This window comes from Lissotriton vulgaris, chromosome 10 (genome assembly GCF_964263255.1).
Source record: "Lissotriton vulgaris chromosome 10, aLisVul1.2, whole genome shotgun sequence".
Taxonomy (NCBI): Eukaryota; Metazoa; Chordata; class Amphibia; order Caudata; family Salamandridae; genus Lissotriton; species Lissotriton vulgaris.
This window is the reverse complement of record NC_141698.1, coordinates 845,645,155-845,664,720: the sequence shown is the minus strand read 5'-3', so window position 1 is coordinate 845,664,720 and position 19,566 is coordinate 845,645,155. Positions and strand designations below refer to the sequence as shown.

At 43.0% G+C, this 19,566-nt stretch overlaps 1 protein-coding gene across 1 annotated transcript in view; it reads right to left on the bottom strand.

Moving 5' to 3' along the window:
• The window catches only part of CUBN (cubilin), a 1,372,460-nt gene that overhangs the window by 95,474 nt on the left and 1,257,420 nt on the right, over positions 1–19,566 (bottom strand). Inside the window, exon 62 of the mRNA XM_086941783.1 lies at positions 16,774–16,982. Within this exon, the coding sequence (XP_086797909.1) occupies positions 16,774–16,982 (209 nt within the window). The remainder of the gene's footprint in view (positions 1–16,773; positions 16,983–19,566) is intronic.

Here is a 19,566-nt window from a genome sequence, read left to right as displayed (position 1 = left end):
AGCCCATCGATATACAGCCAAGCCTTGAAGAGCCAACTTGACGCGTTTGTGTTGCTGCCGGTGCGGCCTTGATCCAATATGTCGACGACTTATTGGTGGCTACGGACACTCAGGACATTTGCAAAATTGCTACGGTATCGTTGTTGCAGCATCTCTGTGACTTACATCACAAGGTGTCACCTTCTAAACTGCAATATTGTTGCCAAGAAGTAACCTATCTAGGTCACTTATTGTCAAAGGAGGGAAGAAGGTTGACCCCAGAGAGAATTGCAGCGATTGCTCGAATGACTGTGCCAACAACTCAGAGAGATGTGCGTGCCCTTTTAGGTATCACGTCATACTGCAGGCAATGGATTCCAAATTTTTCATTGCTAGCGAAACCATTGGTGGCTCTTACGTGCAAGAATGTTCCAACTCCTTTACCATGGACGGAAGAATGTCAGAAAAGTTTTTCTGAACTGCGTGATGCGTTGTGTTCGGCCCCTGTGTTAGGTACTCCTGACTACAGTAAGCCGTTTACACTATACGTTCACGAGAGGGAAGGTTGTGCGTTGAGTGTCTTGACGCAACAATTCGGTGGTAAGCAGCGTCCATGTGCATATTTTTCCTCGACCTTGGATCCGGTAGCTAGAGCATTGCCGAGTTGTTTGAGAGCAACAGCGGCAGCTGCGGTGTCCATCCGACAATCTGCAGGATTGGTTATGGATAATATGCTTACGGTGATGTTTCCGCATGCAGTTGACACTCTCTTGAATCGTACGAAAACCCAACACTTGACGAGTGCAAGGTTGTCTGGGTATGAGCTGACGCTTTTGGCAAGTCACATTCAAATAAAGCGCTGTAATGTCCTGAACCCGGCGACTTTGTTGCCAATCAATATGGAATCAGATGAGGTAGCACCCCACGACTGCTACTTACGAACTGAGGAGGAAACAAAAGGTCGTGTTGACCTGAAAAACACTCCATTGGAAGACCCCGATGGTACCTTGTATGTGGATGGTTCGTGTTTTAAGTTGCCGAATGGTGATGTGACGACTGCGTATGCTGTGGTGACGTTGAGTACGGTTGTGGACACTGCGAGATTGAATCAGAATTCTGCACAGGCGGCAGAGCTGATTGCCTTGACTAGAGCGTGTGTTTTGTCAAAGGGGAAACGCGTGAATGTGTTTACGGACAGCCAGTATGCGTTTGGTGTTGCTCACAGCTTTGGAGGTTTGTGGAGAGAGAGAGGTTTCATGACGTCGCATGGTACAAAGATCCAGCATGGACAGCTTGTGAATGATCTTTTGGATGCACTTACATTGCCCGAGCAGGTGGCGATTATTAAATGTAGTGCACACCATAAGGTGACGGATGATGTTGGTCGTGGCAATGCGTTCGCTGATGAGATTGCTAAGGAGACTGCCAGGAACCTTACAACTAGAATGTATGTGACGAGTTCGGTAAGGTGGCCTTCAGAAACTGGTATGTGTGAGGACACTATCGAGAGTGTGAAAGCGATTCAGAATGAGGCCACCGAGACTGAAAAGACGAAGTGGAAAGAGAGTACGGGAAAGCTAGATGCAAATGGCTGCTGGATTGATTTGTCGGAGAATAAGAGGTGGATGTTGCCGGATGCGTATTTGCTAGCTGTTGTGACGATGGCACACGGCTTGTCACATATTAGTGCGAAAGGTATCTGTAAGTTGTTGTCCCCTGTGTGCTGAGAGATTGGTCAAGAATTGTATGATATATATGATGTACAATCCTGGTAAGGGAACTCCTACACCTCCTGGCCATTTTGCTCCTCCTTCATGTCCCTATGAGGTGTTTCAGTTAGACTTTATCCATATGGAGCGATGCAATAACCTGAAATACGTTTTAGTTGTGGTTTGCGCATTCTCCCGATGGATCGAAGCCTACCCTCTTAAAGACAATCCTGCCCTGTCCACTGCAAAAGTCCTACTGAAGGAATACTTTCCTCTGTATGGAATGCCACGGATTGTATGGTCTGATAACGGAAGTGAGTTTGTAGGGAGTGTGATGAAGAATGTGTGTAAGGGCCTTGGAATTACACAAAAGTTCCACAGCACCAATCATCCCCAGTCAGCAGGTTTGGTTGAAGGGTACAATGGTACTCTTAAATTAAAACTCGCGAAGATTCAGGCTACGACTGGTCTCTCGTGGCCTGACGCTTTGCCCTTAGCTCTTCTGTCAACCAGGGCGACTGTACACTCTCGAGTAGGGCTCAGTCCCTATGAGATTGTGTTCAGCCGTCCTGCCAATGTTTGGGGGGTCCCTAGACCCAGTGTGTTCTCTGATCTTGAATATCCAATGTTGATCGATTATCTTCATGATCTGACTGCTAAACTGAGGTTAATTCACCAACAGGTCTTTGAAGCACTGCCGACGCAGACGGAGGGTCCAGGCCACCAGCTCCAGCCCGGAGACTGGGTGGTGACGAGGAATTTTGGCCGAAAGCGCAATCTTGAGCCTCGATTCACCGGACCCTACCAGGTGCTCCTTGCCACGAGGACTGCTGTTCGTTTGGAGGGGCGCAAGCATTGGGTGCATGCCACCCACACCAAGAAGGTACCTATACCTTTGCCAGCAGACTCGTGGGTAAGGAAGGGCATCGCCTCGTCTGAAGCTGAGATCGTACCGAACTTTGTCCCATTCAGCGACGCTCAGCCTGTCGGAGATACCTCAGTGCAGCCGGACGATACTGTTGAACATTTGTCATCAAAGAACTCAAGATCTGAACAATTGTCTGGTCAACAGAACTCTGTTTCATCATCGGACCAACTGTTAGACGATCAGACTCGTCCCGGGAGAAGCAGATATTTTCTTCGCTCCAATACCAGAGACAAATAAAAAATATTTTTGCTTTCTCCCCTGACATCCACGTCACCCCAGTATCACTCTTCAGTTTGAACACTTTATGAATAACTGTGATTTTGTAAATTTTGAGTCTTTTTCCACATATGTGTATTTGTTTCCACAGCTAGCAGATTTTGTATATATTGTTGATTAAAGTACCTCACAACCGGGTAGACCGTAGGGCCGCGCGGGTACTTCCTTCTGGTTAGTAGGTCCTGACACTAGGTCGGAGACCGTCGATTCCTAGGAACTCCTGGGGATTGACTACTGCTACACAGAACGAAGTGCGTCAAGAACGTTGCGGACGGTTTTAGAGATGGCTTTCTTGAAGCTGTCGGAATTGGAAAAGGCTCAAGCCCAAAGATTCGAACTGCGTAGAATTGCACGTACAAAATGCTTCATGTTTCAGGTGTTCCTTCTATTCCTAACTGTTTCTTCGTTATTGGTGGGTGGGGTGTATTACATGATACAGTCATTTTTGCCTTCTGCCTCACCTACCCCTTCTTCTGAACCTAAACCTACCTCCACTGTCTCTCCTCATTCCTTCCCCAACACGAGCAGGTTAGACGTGAGGAATTCATGAACAATTCCTTTGTTCAGCTCCTTCATCAGCATCAGTTGGTGATGAACACTACCAATTGTTGGGTGTGTGGGTTAATGCCACATACCACCGATAAGGGAATTCCGTACTTGGTCCTTCCTTACAGTTCCCAGGGTTCAGCTCGAGCATTCCAAACAATGTTTCGAAGCGCACTATATTCTTACCCCAATCGAGAGCCACGTTCTCCACACTTTGGTCCCGGTCCGTACCATAAGCCTTTGGCAATAGCGATTGCTGATTTAGATAGGGATATCTATGAACCATCGCTCATCCCAGAGGAGGAGGTGCGAGCCTATAGGGATCTGAGTGAGGCTGAGTATAGTGTGCTCGTGGGCGATAGACAGCTCAAAAGTTCATCTCCAATATGGATCGTACCCCACCTTGGTAATTTTTGTTTGAAAGGCCGTGGCCGAAGCCCGAGAGCTCACCTCGAGGAGAGTGCTTTCTCTGAAACGTATGTTTTACCAATGCTCTCTTCCCCTGTTCTTCTGACTGCCAAGGGTACGTACTTTGTCTGTTACGACCGTGCATATACATGGTTGCCCCTTGACTTCGCGGGCACCTGTTATATTGCAAACTTGTTGCCACCGACTTTTACGGTTGCCTCAGATTATCACAAGACCAGAGTTGTGAGAGGCGTGATTAGCAAAGAGGACACTGCCGGTCAAGAGGCAGGAGACTTTTTCAAGGGTTTCTTGCCGTTTAGGGGGACCTATGATCAATAGTAGGAACCTGAGACAGTTGACTCGAGTGGTGGAATCGACAGCTAATATCACTGCAAGTGCCCTTGGCAACATCACAGCAGAGCTTCAGGCGGACAGGCTTATGACGTTACAAAATCGTATGGTTTTAGACGTCGTCTTAGCAGATCGAGGTGGAGTATGTAAGGTGATCCATTCGAGCTGTTGTATTTTCATTCCAGATAACGCTCCGACTGTCTATCAAGCCATTTCAAAGTTGCATAAGATCTCCGAGTCCATACACGTGGACGTAGGGGATTGGACACTACTAGGGTGGTTTTGGGGCCTAATGTCGACTTGGGGTTGGAAGATTCTGATGATCATTGGGGTTGTTGTAGCATTCCTGTTCACGTGTTGTCTTTGTGTGCAGTGTGGTCCTGCCTTATGTGGCCTCTGTGCTACGACGTGTATAAGGCAGCCGCCTGTTACCAAAGGAACACTGATGGATAGAATTATGTTGCAACAGCATCTGGATGGTCTGATGAATATTGAGATCGATTCTGATTCCGACTAGTGCTTGCCTACATGAGGGCAAAAGGAGCGTCTGAGGTTCCGTGACAATTGTAAGTGGTGTTTTCGCCCCGCACGAATATGGTCGAGTCTGGTATCTATGAACCGCAAATGACGAGTTTAGTGGGTGTACGCGTTTTCGCTGTGCTAGCCTAAACCGTTCGTTTGTTTCGTGGGTTTCTTCATCTGAACCCAAGGGTTCCATTTTAGATACGGCATCCATTTTGTCTCTTGCCCTCAAGTAGCCAGCGAACGGACGCTGTCCGCTTCGCGACCCTGGGATTCCCAAACTCTTGCGGAAGACACATGTTCCTTTGAGGGTGTCTTTATGATGAGGGGGATGACACTGTAAGGCAGATGGCCCCGCTCGAGGCTCATCTTGCCGTGCCGGTCTATTGTCTCAGTTGTGCATTCATTAGGCACGTCTCCTTTGATGCCTGCAACTCGTGTTTCCTGATACCACCCCTTTTACACCCTCTTCGATCTGTTCACTGTCCTCGTCTTCCTCTGCACCTGTTTCTGTCTCTTCCTTGATTCGTTTTACAGCCGAACGGAATGTACTAATGGTGGGAAGATGTACTTTTACAGTTGGGAACTGAAAATGCTACTGTAATTATGTTCCGGGCCCTGAATACATGAAAGCGACCCCCTATGACCTTTACTGTGGGAACCAGGTTGTAATCTTTTGTTCACCATGTTATCCTATGCCCAAAAACTGTATAAGAAGAGCGATCCACAGATACAATTTGAAGCAGACTCCTCGAACTTGCACGTGTTGTACTTCTTGTGACTTCTGTGTTCCCTGCAGTAATAAACCTCAAATCTTTGACGCCGAAGGAAGTGTCCCGTGTCTCTGTCATTTGTACGCCGGAACAGGTTACCCACAAAGGTTTTAGGTGTTATCCCTGGCACCGCTGGGTCTTAGAAAAACCCAGTCCTTCAGGTGCCCGTGGGTCCAGGGGGTCTGTAGATCAGCAGACCAATACAAGATTGGTGAGAGGAGAGAGAAAGGGAGAAGGCAAGAACTTCGCAGCCTGTGATGTTGTCCACTGGAATAATGGAGCATGCAATGGTCCTGTCAATGATCAGAGCGACACCACCCCCTTCCCCTTGACTCTATCTTTCCTGTAAATCACATGGCTCGGGGGGATGGCGCTGGCAATGTCCGGTCCCGCACCCTCCCCCAGCCAAGTTTCAGTCAAGAATAGACATTGAGGACTGGAGTCTGTCAGAAGGTTGTAAATATCGACTGCATGCTTGCTTAGGGATCTAGTGTTAAGCAACATGCATCTAGTACTAGCTAGAGGAGGAAGGGGTCAGAGAGGCGATGCGGCGATCACCAGGTTGCCAGCCACAAGCCGAACATTTGTTGATCGACCGGGGTGGTTTAGGAAAGACCGCAGTACAGGAGCCATTGGTATGTCTTAGAGCCAAGAGCTCGTCCCTTAAGATCATTGCCTGCTGCGTTATGCTTTATTTTAACTCTAGCCGCCCGCCTGACTGTAACAAGTGGAACGTATAGCTGCAGGCTCGCCTTCATGACTGCAGGTATCAGAGTGCAGAGCGCACTGCCACTCCCACACACAAACATGGGACTTTTGGCAATTTTGAAAGAATTGCAGGTGCTGGCGCACTGGCACACTAGCAGTTAATACAAACAGGTCAGGTGTGCACATTCCGCGCAGCTTTGCACTTTTAAACTGGGCCGCGGCACTGGAGGCCTGTCGGGGCCACGGCTTCCTTTATAATTTATTTAGGTCTGGACTCTGTGTTCACAAATAAATTATAAAGGCTGCTGCGGCCGCAACAGGCCTCCAGTGCCGCAGCAGCCTCAAAAATAGTGCCGCCTGGGGCGGACCGCCCCCCCTAGCCCCACCTAGCTACGCCGGTGAGTACTGATTTTTCTCTAAGTCTGCTGCTTGAGAAGTGGCCAGCACAGAGGTGCTTTAATGGGCTGAGAGGTTACGGACAATGTCGTTATTGTCTCTAGGCTGGTCATTAGATCGTAGCCGTATTACTTAGATATGGACCCCCAGCGGTTATTGAGAGTCCTGAACATCTTCAGTAAAATCTTTTTTAGAGTTCCTGAGTCCGCTGCGGCAAGTGAGCGGTAGTATTTATTGGATTACGCCTTGCAGTCTGGCTCTTCTCTGGTCAGATCGAACTCCAGGCATAACAGCGATTGCCCTGAATAGTTTGGTTACATTAAAGATTCGCCTATAGGCAGTACAGTGTATTTTGTCTGAAGCAACAGATGATATCCTGGAGTAGGCTTGGTAGACGTACGAAACAGTGAAGAATAGATTTGTTCACACATGGCTTTGACTGAAGGGCTGTGTAAGTATGTATTTCTTTTACAGTAAGGGGCTAACCTGCTGCTGACTGTGGAACTGGGCAGCCAGGGTCTAGTCTGGGTGTCGGCTCAACATCCTGTGATTCTGGGCAAATCACGTAATCTCCGGTGCCTACCAAAAATGTCTGTAACATAACTGGTGCTCATGTAAAGTGCTGCAATACCTTCGGGTAGAGATGGCGCTATAAAACAGTATCAAATGCAGCTGAGTAGTTGATGAAGCAGTTGAAGGGAGGGAGGCTAAAAGCTGGCGACATGCGATGTACCAAGTAAAATAGGGCAACTGTTTTGTCTTTTGTTGATGATTTTGGAATGAACCCTGTTTGGTAATAAGGAAGTATGTAGCAGGCACCTCGAGTTCACACAAATTTTGGAATAGGCTTTTGGCCTCTACATCTAGCAAATCAATTAGTCTGTAGATTGCTGAATCAGTGTCATGGCCTCTTTTGTGAATTTAGAAGTAGTATGATCCTCCCCAGGAGTGTGGAATTTGGGCTAATTGGAAATTATGATAGTAGAGCAGACTAAGGGTGTTAGCTCAAAATCTCTTGCCCACCCTAAATCCTGTCACCCCATTCTCTCTTATGGTTTTTAGAATGTTACTAAGCAAAACCAAAGGGGATGATGGACGGAGTGTTGAACATTGCAAGCCCTCACCCCCAGTCAACTGATCTGGGTTTAACCCATCATCATTCTTTAGCTCACTCCGCCACCCCAGTTCAGAAATTGCCATATGCAAATCAGTCTGACCCTGTGCCTCATGGGAACAGTTTAGCCTGAACTGCCAAGCCATGTCTTCGCAGGACCGGAAACAAGCATCCTGGGTCCGATTTCTGGCTAATCAGCCGTCATCAGCCAGGCCCAGGGTGGTATCAAAGTTAACAAGAGTCAATTGTTTATTTAGGCAAACAGAAGGCCGATTTCCATTGATTAAACCTGGATAAACTGATCTTACCGCATTTGAACATTCTCGATAATACATAATTCCTTCCCCCCGGTGTGAAGCCCACAGTGTTTGATTGTGTGGCTAAATGGGCGGATAGCCAAAGACACATTATCCGAGGAAAATGGTCACTATTTTGTTGTTTCTTAATTTCATAATCCTTGTAACTGTCACATATTTCACTAATTACGAAAGTGTAGTCTACTGTCCAAATGCCTCTGAATGTATATAGGGGCTCGATTTTTTTGGACACTAACTATGCTGCAAAGGGACTAGATTATGAGATGACAAATAGTGTATTATCTTCCCCACAGGATTGACCTTTGTGATTAATTGTGGAGATGGGTGGAGCTTGTCAAAGTTAGGAGCATTAAAATTTCCAGTTAGAATACTCTCAGACTTTGAGTGTCTACAAAGGAGATCGTTCAAGGTGTCACAGTAGTCGTCCAGTTTTGTTTTCCTTGTTGCCATGTGTAAGTTTAAGTAGACATTGATCAGTACAATTATTTCTGGCCTACCTTTGGCGTAACACCCATTAATTCTTATAGTTTGTAGCACAGATTTGTCAATTTCAGCTTCTCTCAATCCAAGATTCAAAATTTTAGAAAAGTAAATTGACAGACTTTCTGAGGAAAGCCCAAATTGTTTAAACGTTGTTGCTAATTCTGAAATTCAAGGAGACCTGCTAGTGGAACTGTGTTGACTGTCTATTATTCCTGCAAACATATAATGTCCCCACTAGTTATACAGTGGTATGCCTCTGGCTGTGAGTATTCAGTGAAGGCCAGTAACATTCCATGATAATAATATGATTTCTAGTTTGAGAGACTTAACCCTCCCTTTTGAACTTGTTGTAACTGAATAGCTTGTTCACATTCTTTCTTCGTACTTTAAGGATGAGACTAAGAGTGTGCTTTGAGTGTACCTTGCAGCCTTGACACTAGCCATCTCCGCAACTTTCCTTTTGTGCTTGTTATGGTGGGAGATCTTGTTGCTGTTGATCCTCAATGCTTTGGGGATGGGGCTAAGAATATGTCTTGGGTATACCCTGCAGGACCTTTGCTATCGTGCTCCAATCCCGCTCTTTCCAGATGACTGTTCCGCAAAGACAATCCACTGTTCTTTGTGTTCTTTGTGAAAGCTGATCCAGATTTGGGCATTTTTTTATGTGCAATAAAGTCCAAGGTATTCAAAAAAATCGAAAGAATCAAAAGAAAGACAGCCTGGGGAAGAGTGTACAAAGAAGCAATAGATCTCCACTGAGATTGTTAATAGGAAAAGATCGTTTTTCCTAGAGACCCCTCACCCACCAGGGTTGCCCCATGGTGGCATGCTTCATCATTGGGGTTCATCGTTCATCCCAATCCACTGCGAATTGAGGCATGCTGCGACCAAATGGTTACGCAAGAGCACTTTTTTTAGATGGAGTCTATGATAAAGACAGTGTAGGTAAAGAGAGTGGAAATTAAGTGCTGGAAGGTTAAAAATACCTGACTAGTAGGACTATTGTTTTATTCCTGCCTCTAGCCGGTAAGGTTAAAATCAGGGGTTGTGTCTGAAGGGGGAGACTATAATTAGTCCGTTCTCTTCAGAATGGATCGGTCAACATGTTTCAAGCCTTTCCCCTAATGGCTGTTCATCGTGGACCTATAGGAAACCTATTCCTATTGGTACCACCCCTATAATACAGAAGGTAACCAATATCATAATTCCGTACATTCAAATCCCTAGAGCCGGCAGCTGGAGAAGATGCAGTCTCCAGGGATTCAAATCAGAGACAAAGGCCATGGACGGCCTTGACGAAGGTTTGACTACAGGCCCCCTCTTCCCTGGCAAAACCATTACCAGTAGTACAGCATTGTAAATGTATGGAATTCCGATATTGGTTACCATATGTATAATAGTTGTATGCATATGGCATGCTATCCATTGTGTCTTTATTTGTTTTTGTCGCATTTTTGGAATTTTGTTTACAAACTTCCAACTTTCGGGAAGGACACAGGAGAATAGGAAAGGTCTCTTCCCACAGCCACTTTTCCTCATGAATTTTGATTTTTTTTGTGCTATAATCGTTGGCATCAGTGCCTAATATGGGTAACTGATGGTGGGTGTTTCAAGTAGGGTTGCCGACTTCTCTGCAAGCAGTCCACTGTAAACCAGCTGTGCTGAGTTGTGTACCAGTCTGAAAGTAAAAAGCAGAGGGCACCAGCACAACACCTTGCAGGGTGAGATAATTCTACTTGCTCTTTGTTTTGCAGACTAGGTTGTGCTTTGTGGTGGAGACTTGTTTAACATCAGCCTTAATTTGAATTAATTCCTCGGTGCGCTGTCACAGTGTTCCAACTCATTTGGTTTGATAATGCATAATACTGTTATTCTCTCCAAGGTTTTGCCTACTGATTTTGGCATCTATTTAATCAAAACTATTCTACATTTCATCATGCTTTCATATTGGTACATAGGACAGTACATGGATTTACAAAAATTTAAAAAACAAATGTAGTTATAACTTTGTGGTACTGTAACTGTTTTATGAAAACTAACAACAACTGGGACAAGCAGACATCCTATTTCTTAATCTTAATTCTTTACAAAATAACACATCTACATTAGATCATTAGGGGGCTTCTGCCTTTAAAGTACTCATACAATTAGTTTGCTTTCTAACTCTATGATGCCCTTTCTTCAGATGCATTTGTAGTGTTGTTTCAAAATACTGTGGTGTTGGTCCGGGCTTGAATTTCCGTGGAAAAGCATTCCACTGAGTGGGTTTAAGAAGGTGAAAGAACTAGAATCTAGAAGGTATATGGGCAGGACAGTTTCGATGTAGTTGGGATGTGTGATATGGATTATCTAAAATTGGATAAGGGGATATATATTGGGGTGGAGTATCAGAAACTTAGCCTGGGGATCACCCATAATTAGCTTGAAGATAAGCATTTGCAATAAGAATTTCCATAGGAGTCTATTTTTAGAAGCAATTTAGCCAACTTGATATCAACTGAGGGAGGTAGGGGTGTTTCTGGGAAGATTGAATAGTATCCTGCATTATCTGTTATAGACCTAAATCACAGAAGCTTAAGAAAGCATGCTGTGATAATCTTAGTAATGTGGATTGTTTCCGTACTCCGCATGCATCAACATAAGGAAGCATCAAAAATATGAACTCAAATTCCCTGTACTGAAGCTGAGTTCAAAGTAGATTTTCAAATATGTATTTTAACAACTCAAGCATTAACAGACAGATTATATGAGCACAAGAACAAGAGTAGGAAGAATTTGACATTTCAGACACGGAAGTGACATTGCAACATCCATATGTTGGCTACATATATTGACCATTAAAGTATGAGTCTTTGGTTTTACTTTACAGCGTTTTTCAAAATGTCTAGAACTATTGCACTCAAAGATGATGAGAATTCTTATTATTTTTTTATTGCCACAAGTAAGAATTGATACATATGGAGGTCCTGGACTTCCTTGAACCTTTGCCTAAACTGGGAACTTTGATTATTAAATTGCTATTTTTAAGTCTGAAATAGAAATCCAGAGAAATACCATAAAAATATTATTGGGTGCTTTGCAACATCATTTCTATCATCAGTTCAATTTGCTATGAACTTAGACCATATCCATGTTCCGGGCTCGGTGTAGCCTACCACATATCTTATATCAGACAAACAGTTTCCCCTAATTGTCTCCAATTTTATGTACTGGGTAAAATAATATTCATGGCAAAACACATCATATGTGTTTTACTATTGTATTTCTTGATTTAGCTGTGGTTATCAACACATTGTTGTTACCGCCTTTGTTGGAAACCGAAAAGTGTTTGACATAATTAACACTGGTTGATTAAGGAGTTACAATACTGACCTATTCTGGCATACATTTTGACTCCCGATAAATCTGAATTTTGCTCTGGGTAGTTAAAGGCAGGGCAGTTTATATCTACCTTTTTATATGGGAGACTGTTCTTTTGTACATCCTGAAATTGGTTAATTTACTTAATTTAAACTGAATTTGAGGAAATCTGACTCCTTTGTGCAATATTCCATCTTCCATATCTTTATTGTTTAAATCAGTTATGAAAAGAGGTAAAATAATGTGTTTGCTTTGTTGACTCCTGGGTTGTCAGTTAAAATGCCTTTAAGGGGATCCTTCTGCTTCCATGAAATATGGAAAAGGTCTACCTTGATATTAACAGTGAACATAATTCCATGCGAAATGCTTCTCATACTTTCACTTGATTGCTCTATGCAATAATTTCCTGGCAACCTCCCTATCCCATTTTGGTAAGTTTTCAAAACAAATAACCTAGTTTGTATAGTATGATAAGAAAGCAAAAAGACTTGGAGAGGTTTTGCAGTTATGTAGTTTGGATGCAGATGCTCATACTGCATGATCTCCTCATTTTAACTATTACACTATTATTATTACCGGAGGGATCCCTACAAAGCTGGACCATCCTTTAAAACAATGGCAAGGTAACTATTTTCTGCATTTCTGCAAGGATTGGCATCAAGTTGCAAGCATGTTATGATTTAGAATATTCTTTCTCAGGATAACCCTTCATGATAACCCAAACCCTCTTGTAATTTCCCAGCGAACTCTTCCAAGCAATGCAGAAAGGGCAGCATATTTATGTATGCTTGGTCAAGTTAAACAAGGTCATGCTATGAAGCCCCAAATGGATGTTATACAACTATATGGCCTTTCCTTGAGGATTTCTTTAAATATTTCTTAGTTCACAATGCTTGACTGCACAGTTGTGGTTAACTGATGTGCTCGCCTTGGTGACTAATAGGCTGTCAACCAGAAATACCTTTAGAGGAATCCTGCTACTTTTTTGAAAATATGTCATGGTCTCCATTATAATTAAGAGGCAAGATAACATATGAAAAGTTTCAGTCTTACCGTCACTTCTTTCCTGTCTTACCTTCACTTAATTACTCTATGAGATAGCTTCTCAATACCTTTCCTTTGGCCCATTTGAGTACATTGCTGATCAAGAGACTACGTCATATAGCAAGGTAAGAAACCCCAAAACTGTGTGTGATTATGTACTATAGATGCAAGCACTAGTGTTCTATGGCCTCAGATATTTATTTGTAGGAAGCTTGTAAAGTTTTATGCATGATATATTGCCTAACTAATCTCCATAGTTTGATTACTATGTTGGTTCCAGGGCTGGTTTCTATATAGGCCAAGTCAAGTTAACTACATACCACATTTCTGCCAGTTTTGGTATGATATATGCAAGGATTACATGATTCAGAATATTCACCTGAACATTCTCCTTCAAGAGAATCTGAATGTGCTTGTGATTTTCAGGATAACTCATTCAAACAGTACAGGAAGATCAGTATATTAATTTCTACTTGGTGAAGTTTGTCAAGGAAGTGCTCTGAAGTTCCATATGAGTATTATGAAACAATATGGTCTGCCAAAAGGCTTTATTTGTATATCTCTTCATTCATGATTGTATGTTGACTGTGGGCAGTGTTTAGGACAAGGAACAAACACTGGAAAACCTCTTTAGTGACATTTGTGAACAGTTAACACACATTAGCATTATTCAAACTTTCTGAAAAGTTACTCATAACTTAATTCACTCAACATGAGAATCTGATAGAGATTCTAGAACATAGAATGGGTCTATCTGGATCAGTGCTAAACTGGTTCACCTCCTTCCTCGATAACCGAACGCAAAAAAACAAGGTCAACAGTTCTCTATCCAATCCAGTACCAGTCACGCTGGGGGTCCCACAAGCCTCCTCACTATCTCTGACATTGTTTAACCTCTTCCTGGAACCCCTCACTGAATTGCTTCATGCGTCTAACATTCAATATCATATGTATGCTGACGACACACAACTCTATCTCAAGATTCACCCTTAGAAGACATTAAAGTGCTCAATACAACGCTCAGGAACACCCAGATTTGGTTGGCAGAAAACCATCTAAAATTGAACGCTCAAAAAAACGAATATCTCCTTATAGCCCCACCCACCAAAGTACCCATGATGCAAGACTTGATCAAACATTTTACTGCATTCAACGTTCAACCCAACATTGTAGACTCCGCTAAATCCCTAGGCATAACTCTGGACAGCAACCTAACTATGCTGAAACACATTAGTATTGCCACAAAGGGAGCAAACTTCCAGATAAACACGCTGAGGAAGCTGAAACCATTTTTACCAGCAAACAATTTCAAGTTGGTAGTTCAAGCGCTAGTTATCCTGAGGGTGGAGTATGGAAGTGTTTCTTTGTGTGGCCTCCCTAAAGCGACGACTGCACCCCTAAGAGCCTCAATACTGGTTCTAAGAGAAGCTCCCCATACTTCCCCAGACTTAAAAGCCTTGAACTGTGTAAAGTTAGATCCTCATCCACTCTTGTTGGAAGATAACTTTTGAATCAGAAATGCAGAGTGTAATTGGTTTATGAATGTTTAGATATTTTGTGGATTTTGGTTAGTGTAGTGTTTGGACAACAGATTATCATATCCTGATAAACTGACAACAGGTGAGGTGGTATATGTATTTATTTGCAAACAAGGACATAACGCACCTAGTGAAACAGACTCTCTTCAAGACAAAAGCGGATGTCACAAAATGCATTACTATAAATAACTAGAATCTTCAAAATGTGATTTGCTAGATGGGGCCACTAGCAGTATGGCAATATTGTTTCATCTTCTTTTAAATTAAACATGTATCCCTGACTTATTGAACCACCTCGTGTAATCAGAGTAATCATCGCCAAATATGAAATGTTTCAGCAATTGGAGAAGGCATAGATTATAAGGATAAACAAAACATTTTAACCATCACTGCAGAGACCTTCATAGCTACTACTCTTGCTACACTGTACAACCTCATAACACTGCAGCAAGTGGAATTCCAGAGGATAACTACTACCTGATCACATTAGACAACTGTTGCAAAGAATAGGGCCTCATATGAAAAAATATATTTGGCAAAATAATTTATCCTCTATTTTAAATATTACATGGACCAATAAGACTGAAAATGTTGAAGTTTCACTTTGGCATAACAGAATTGAACGTGATTCCCTCATTGGAGGTGTTGATGGCTTCCTTGTACACCTTGTGCAATCTTGCATCCGGCAAGTTGTGTTGTGCCTGCAAAATACAACCTGCAAATCCTCTGAACGAGATACGCTTAGTAAATTGTCCACCAACTATGTTTGGAGCCATGAATCTGACTTTCCTGTTAGTGAAGTCATACTACGTAGACTTCAGTTTCCGTAATTCACCAAGTATTGGATTGGGCAAAGTTGACACATATGCTCTCCTGAGCTCATGTGCTACCTATTCTGAATTTGTCAATTGCCTCCTTATCAAATTTAAGATGCTGTTCTCAAGAAAAAAAAAGACATTTAATTGATGGACGGAATGCAGAACAAATCAAAACATTCACCCCCAGTCAAGAGATCTGGGTTAAATCCATCATTCTTTTGCTCACCATGCCACCCCAGTTTAGACCTGGCCATATGCAAATAAGTCTTGACCCTGGGCCTCGTGGGAACAGTTCAGCCCCAAAATGCCAAGCAGAATGTAAGACATTGTTCTGCATTCTGTCCATCAATTAATGTTTTTGCATTTGTCACCCCGAATGGGACGGGTACGCCCAGACGTGGCCACTGGCATCAAGCTATCCTGGCTGATAAGGGGTGAAACCCCGAAACCAGTTCTAGGATGCTTGTTTGCAGTCCAGGGAGGACCTGGCCTGGCAGTTTGGGCTGGACTGTTCCCATTGGGCGTAGGGTCAAGACTGATTTGAATATGGCTGGGTTCAAACTGGTATGGCATGGGGAGCAAAAAAACAATAGATTTAGGCTCAGTTCTCTGTACTGTCCTGCATTCTGTCCATCAATTGTTGTTTTTGCATTTGTCACCTCGAGTGGGAAGGGTATGCCCAGACATGGGTCCTGTGCTCTCCAGGCCACTGGAGTCAAACTTTCCTGGCTGATGAGGGCTGAAACCCCGGTCCTAGGATGCTTGTTTCCAGTCCAGGGAGGACCTGGCCTGACAGTTTGGCCTGGACTGTTCCTATTTGGCACAGGGTCAAGACTGATTTGCATTTGGCTAGATTCAAACTGTTATGGCATGGGGAGCAAAAAACTATGGATTTACACCGAGATATCTGTACCGAGATGAATGTAAGACATTGTTTTGCATTCTAACCATCAATTGTTTTTGCAGTTCTCAAGAAAATGGAACATACCTTGCTGCAAAACCTAAGCTTCTTCCCAAGAGTGGTGTGACCAAGATTATGGGTAATATAGAGAAAGGAGAACAATATTTATTTCCTTAGATGAAACTGAGGCTCTTGTTCATTGAGCAAGAACCAGTCAGATTAGTATACAACTTTGTGCCTGGTGACACAGAAGTAATAGTTTCAGTCTGTCATATGAAACAGATAATAATTCACAATAATTTGAATTTAATATTTCGAAATCAGTAGTACAACAGCTTGAAATTGTAAGCATGCTTCGTATTTAAACAGCATGTTTTAAAAATAAAATGTAATATTTTGAAATTATTGTGTCACAGTTGCATGAAACATTATATCAACCAATGTTTCTCGGAACAGAAAATAGACCGACACCTGGAAAAACACAACAGGATACATAGAGCAACTCAGGACATATTTACAAATACACCTATATTGTTATTAAAGTGAGCCCTCTGAAGCTTGATACATTTAAACTATGCAATTAACTTATCATAGACACTTACCACAGGCGAGTCGCTCATTTCCAGGTAATTCTGAGAACAGGACTGATTCTGGTGCTGTCGGAATGTCTGAACCACCAGCTTGACTTGCTCTTGGGGAGGTGAATCGATGATCCACATGCAGCTAGTGAATGGCGGATAAGCATTTGGAAAAAAGGGAGATGCTGTGGACTGTGGCGTGTTGGTTGCATTGACAATCCCACCACACAGAGCTAGGAAACAAAAATATGTTTAAATAGGAGACTCGTATTTACTATGATGTAAAATTAAAACTGCAATTATTTCAATAAGAATCATCAGTTCATCTCTTGTGTTAACTGCATTAATCAATGTGCTCCTGAATTACTCTTATGCCTCACTTATCCCAAATTGAAGCTGCTAAAAACAAGCAAAAATAAATTTTTAACATCGTTAACACCTTTATCAAACCTAAAATATCAACCCATGACATTCCTCCGTCCCAAACCCTATGCGATAATATAGCTTACTATTTCACACAAAAAATCGATACTCTCATTCAGGATTTTCCTCACCCTCAAATAGTAGATTCTGATATTGAGGCGGTATCAAACTCCCAACTTCCCAGATGGGAAAAATGTTATCATATTAGCCTTGAAGATTCGCTACAGGGAATCTCTGCTCTAAAATCAGGTTCTCCTTCCGACCCCTGTCCCCCAACTTTTCTTAAATCTATATTACAGGAGGTAAATCCCTACATTAATGCTATAACAAATTCCTCCTTACAATCAGGAGTGATACCGGACCAGTGGAAGGTAGAGACAGTAAAGCCCTTACAGAAAAAATCATTACAGGACCCCACCATCTTATCTAATCTTCGCCCTATTTCTTTACTTCCCGCCATCTGCAAAATCACGGAAACTTTTGCCAACAAACAACTGATGGCATTCCTGGCAAACAATGACATTCTCCATCCTTGTCAAGCAGGTTTCAGGACACATCATTCCACAGAATCGGCGCTCTTATCATCTACTGAAACTATACGTGCTGCCTTGGATCAGGGCAAACTGGCTGTCCTGATCCTTTTAGATCTCTCTGCGGCTTTCCACACGGTATCCCATGCTATCCTTTTACATCGCCTTACAAATGCTGGCATAGCAGGAACCGTGTTCGAGTGGTTTAAAAACTATCTTGCCAATAGGCGTCAGACTGTCAGGCTGGGCGATTACTCCTCAGAAGAAAAACTGATAAAAACAGGAGTTCCTCAGGGCTCGAGCTTGGGCCCTACTTTATTTAACCTGTATATGGTTCCCTTGCTTAAACTAATAACATCTTTTAACATTAGTACTGTCGCTTCTGCCGACGACACTCAGCTTGTTCTGACTCTCGACAAAAATCATACCAACGCAGAGCAAGTCCTTGAAGATTGCCTGTCAGCAACCTTCAAATGGATGTCTCTTAATCATCTTAAATGTAACTCTTCCAAAACTGAGATCATCCCTTTCGGCCCAAATAACCTCTTCACGCCCCAAGACTGGTGGCCCGAAAAAGCAGAACCCCCACCCAACACTATCATTGCTGCCCAAAATCTTGGAATAAAATTTAACAGCGTCCTTACTTTCGATCAGCAGGCCAAGGAAGTAGCAGGTACATGTTTTGGTATCATTAGAAGCCTTAGAAAGTTTTTTGATCTCCTCCCCTTGAGTGCCAGACAAATGGTAGCTGTGGCTCTTATTAATTCCAGATTGGACTATTGCAACAGCCTCTATGCAGGACTCAATAAATCTGCCCTGCACAAGCTTCAAATGGTTCAACACGCAGCTGCCAGACTGGTCCTCAGACTGCCTAGGAAATCCTCAGCCTCTGCAGCTTTGAACACACTACATTGGCTCCCTATTCACAAGCGCATACTGTTTAAAGTGCTCATTATCACTCGTAGAGCATTCTACCATCAGGGCCCACTCTACTTGCGCAAATACTTTAGACATTATCAACCACTCCGTGCCCATAGGTCCTCCCAGGCCAACCTGTTGCACATTCCCAGGTTTAGAATGGTAACAAGAGGAGGTAAATCCATAGCGGTCATTTGAGCAAAAGCCTGGAATAAGGCTCCTCCTTGTCTACGTCAAGCCACTACTGAACCCATGTTCAGAAAGCTGTTAAAAACTTGGATTTACTCACTGACAAATCCTGAATGTATGAGGCTCTTAGGATATGCTATGTAGCCAGGTGCATCTGTCATCCACCTCTATTACATCTCTGCTGTCCTTTCAGGAATCTAAGCGCCAAGGTTCTCCCTGGAGTGGTAGCGCGCTATAGAAATATTTTTCACTTCACTTCACTATATGCACAATAGTAAAATCTTCAGTTTTTCTTTATGTATGTATGTATGTGGGTGACACATGGCACCAGCATGTTGCCTTTTCTTTTTATTTTACTCATTGGTCAGACATTATTTCTGAGGGTACTTTACATTCTGGAACAAAGAAATTGATACTTTGAACACAAAAAAGAACCCAAAAGTGGCCCTGTTATTCACAAAAAAGAACAATGGCCAGAGCATCCCGATCCCAAAACCTCCACTTAGGACAATCTGATATCCATCCTAGTAAGTAGTGGAAGTACTCCAGTATAATCACAAAAGGGACCTAATGTCCCATTAGAATCTCACATAGTGTGCACTAACTGGTATGCCTAAAAAGTACTGAGCACTCTTCCCGACTAGCTGGCAATATTCAATCCATAAATAATGCTGAGTCAGATAGCACAATAAATAAGCAATTGGACATTATTAATCTCATGAAGGCCGAGATAACGAATTTGATTGCTAGGGTGCAT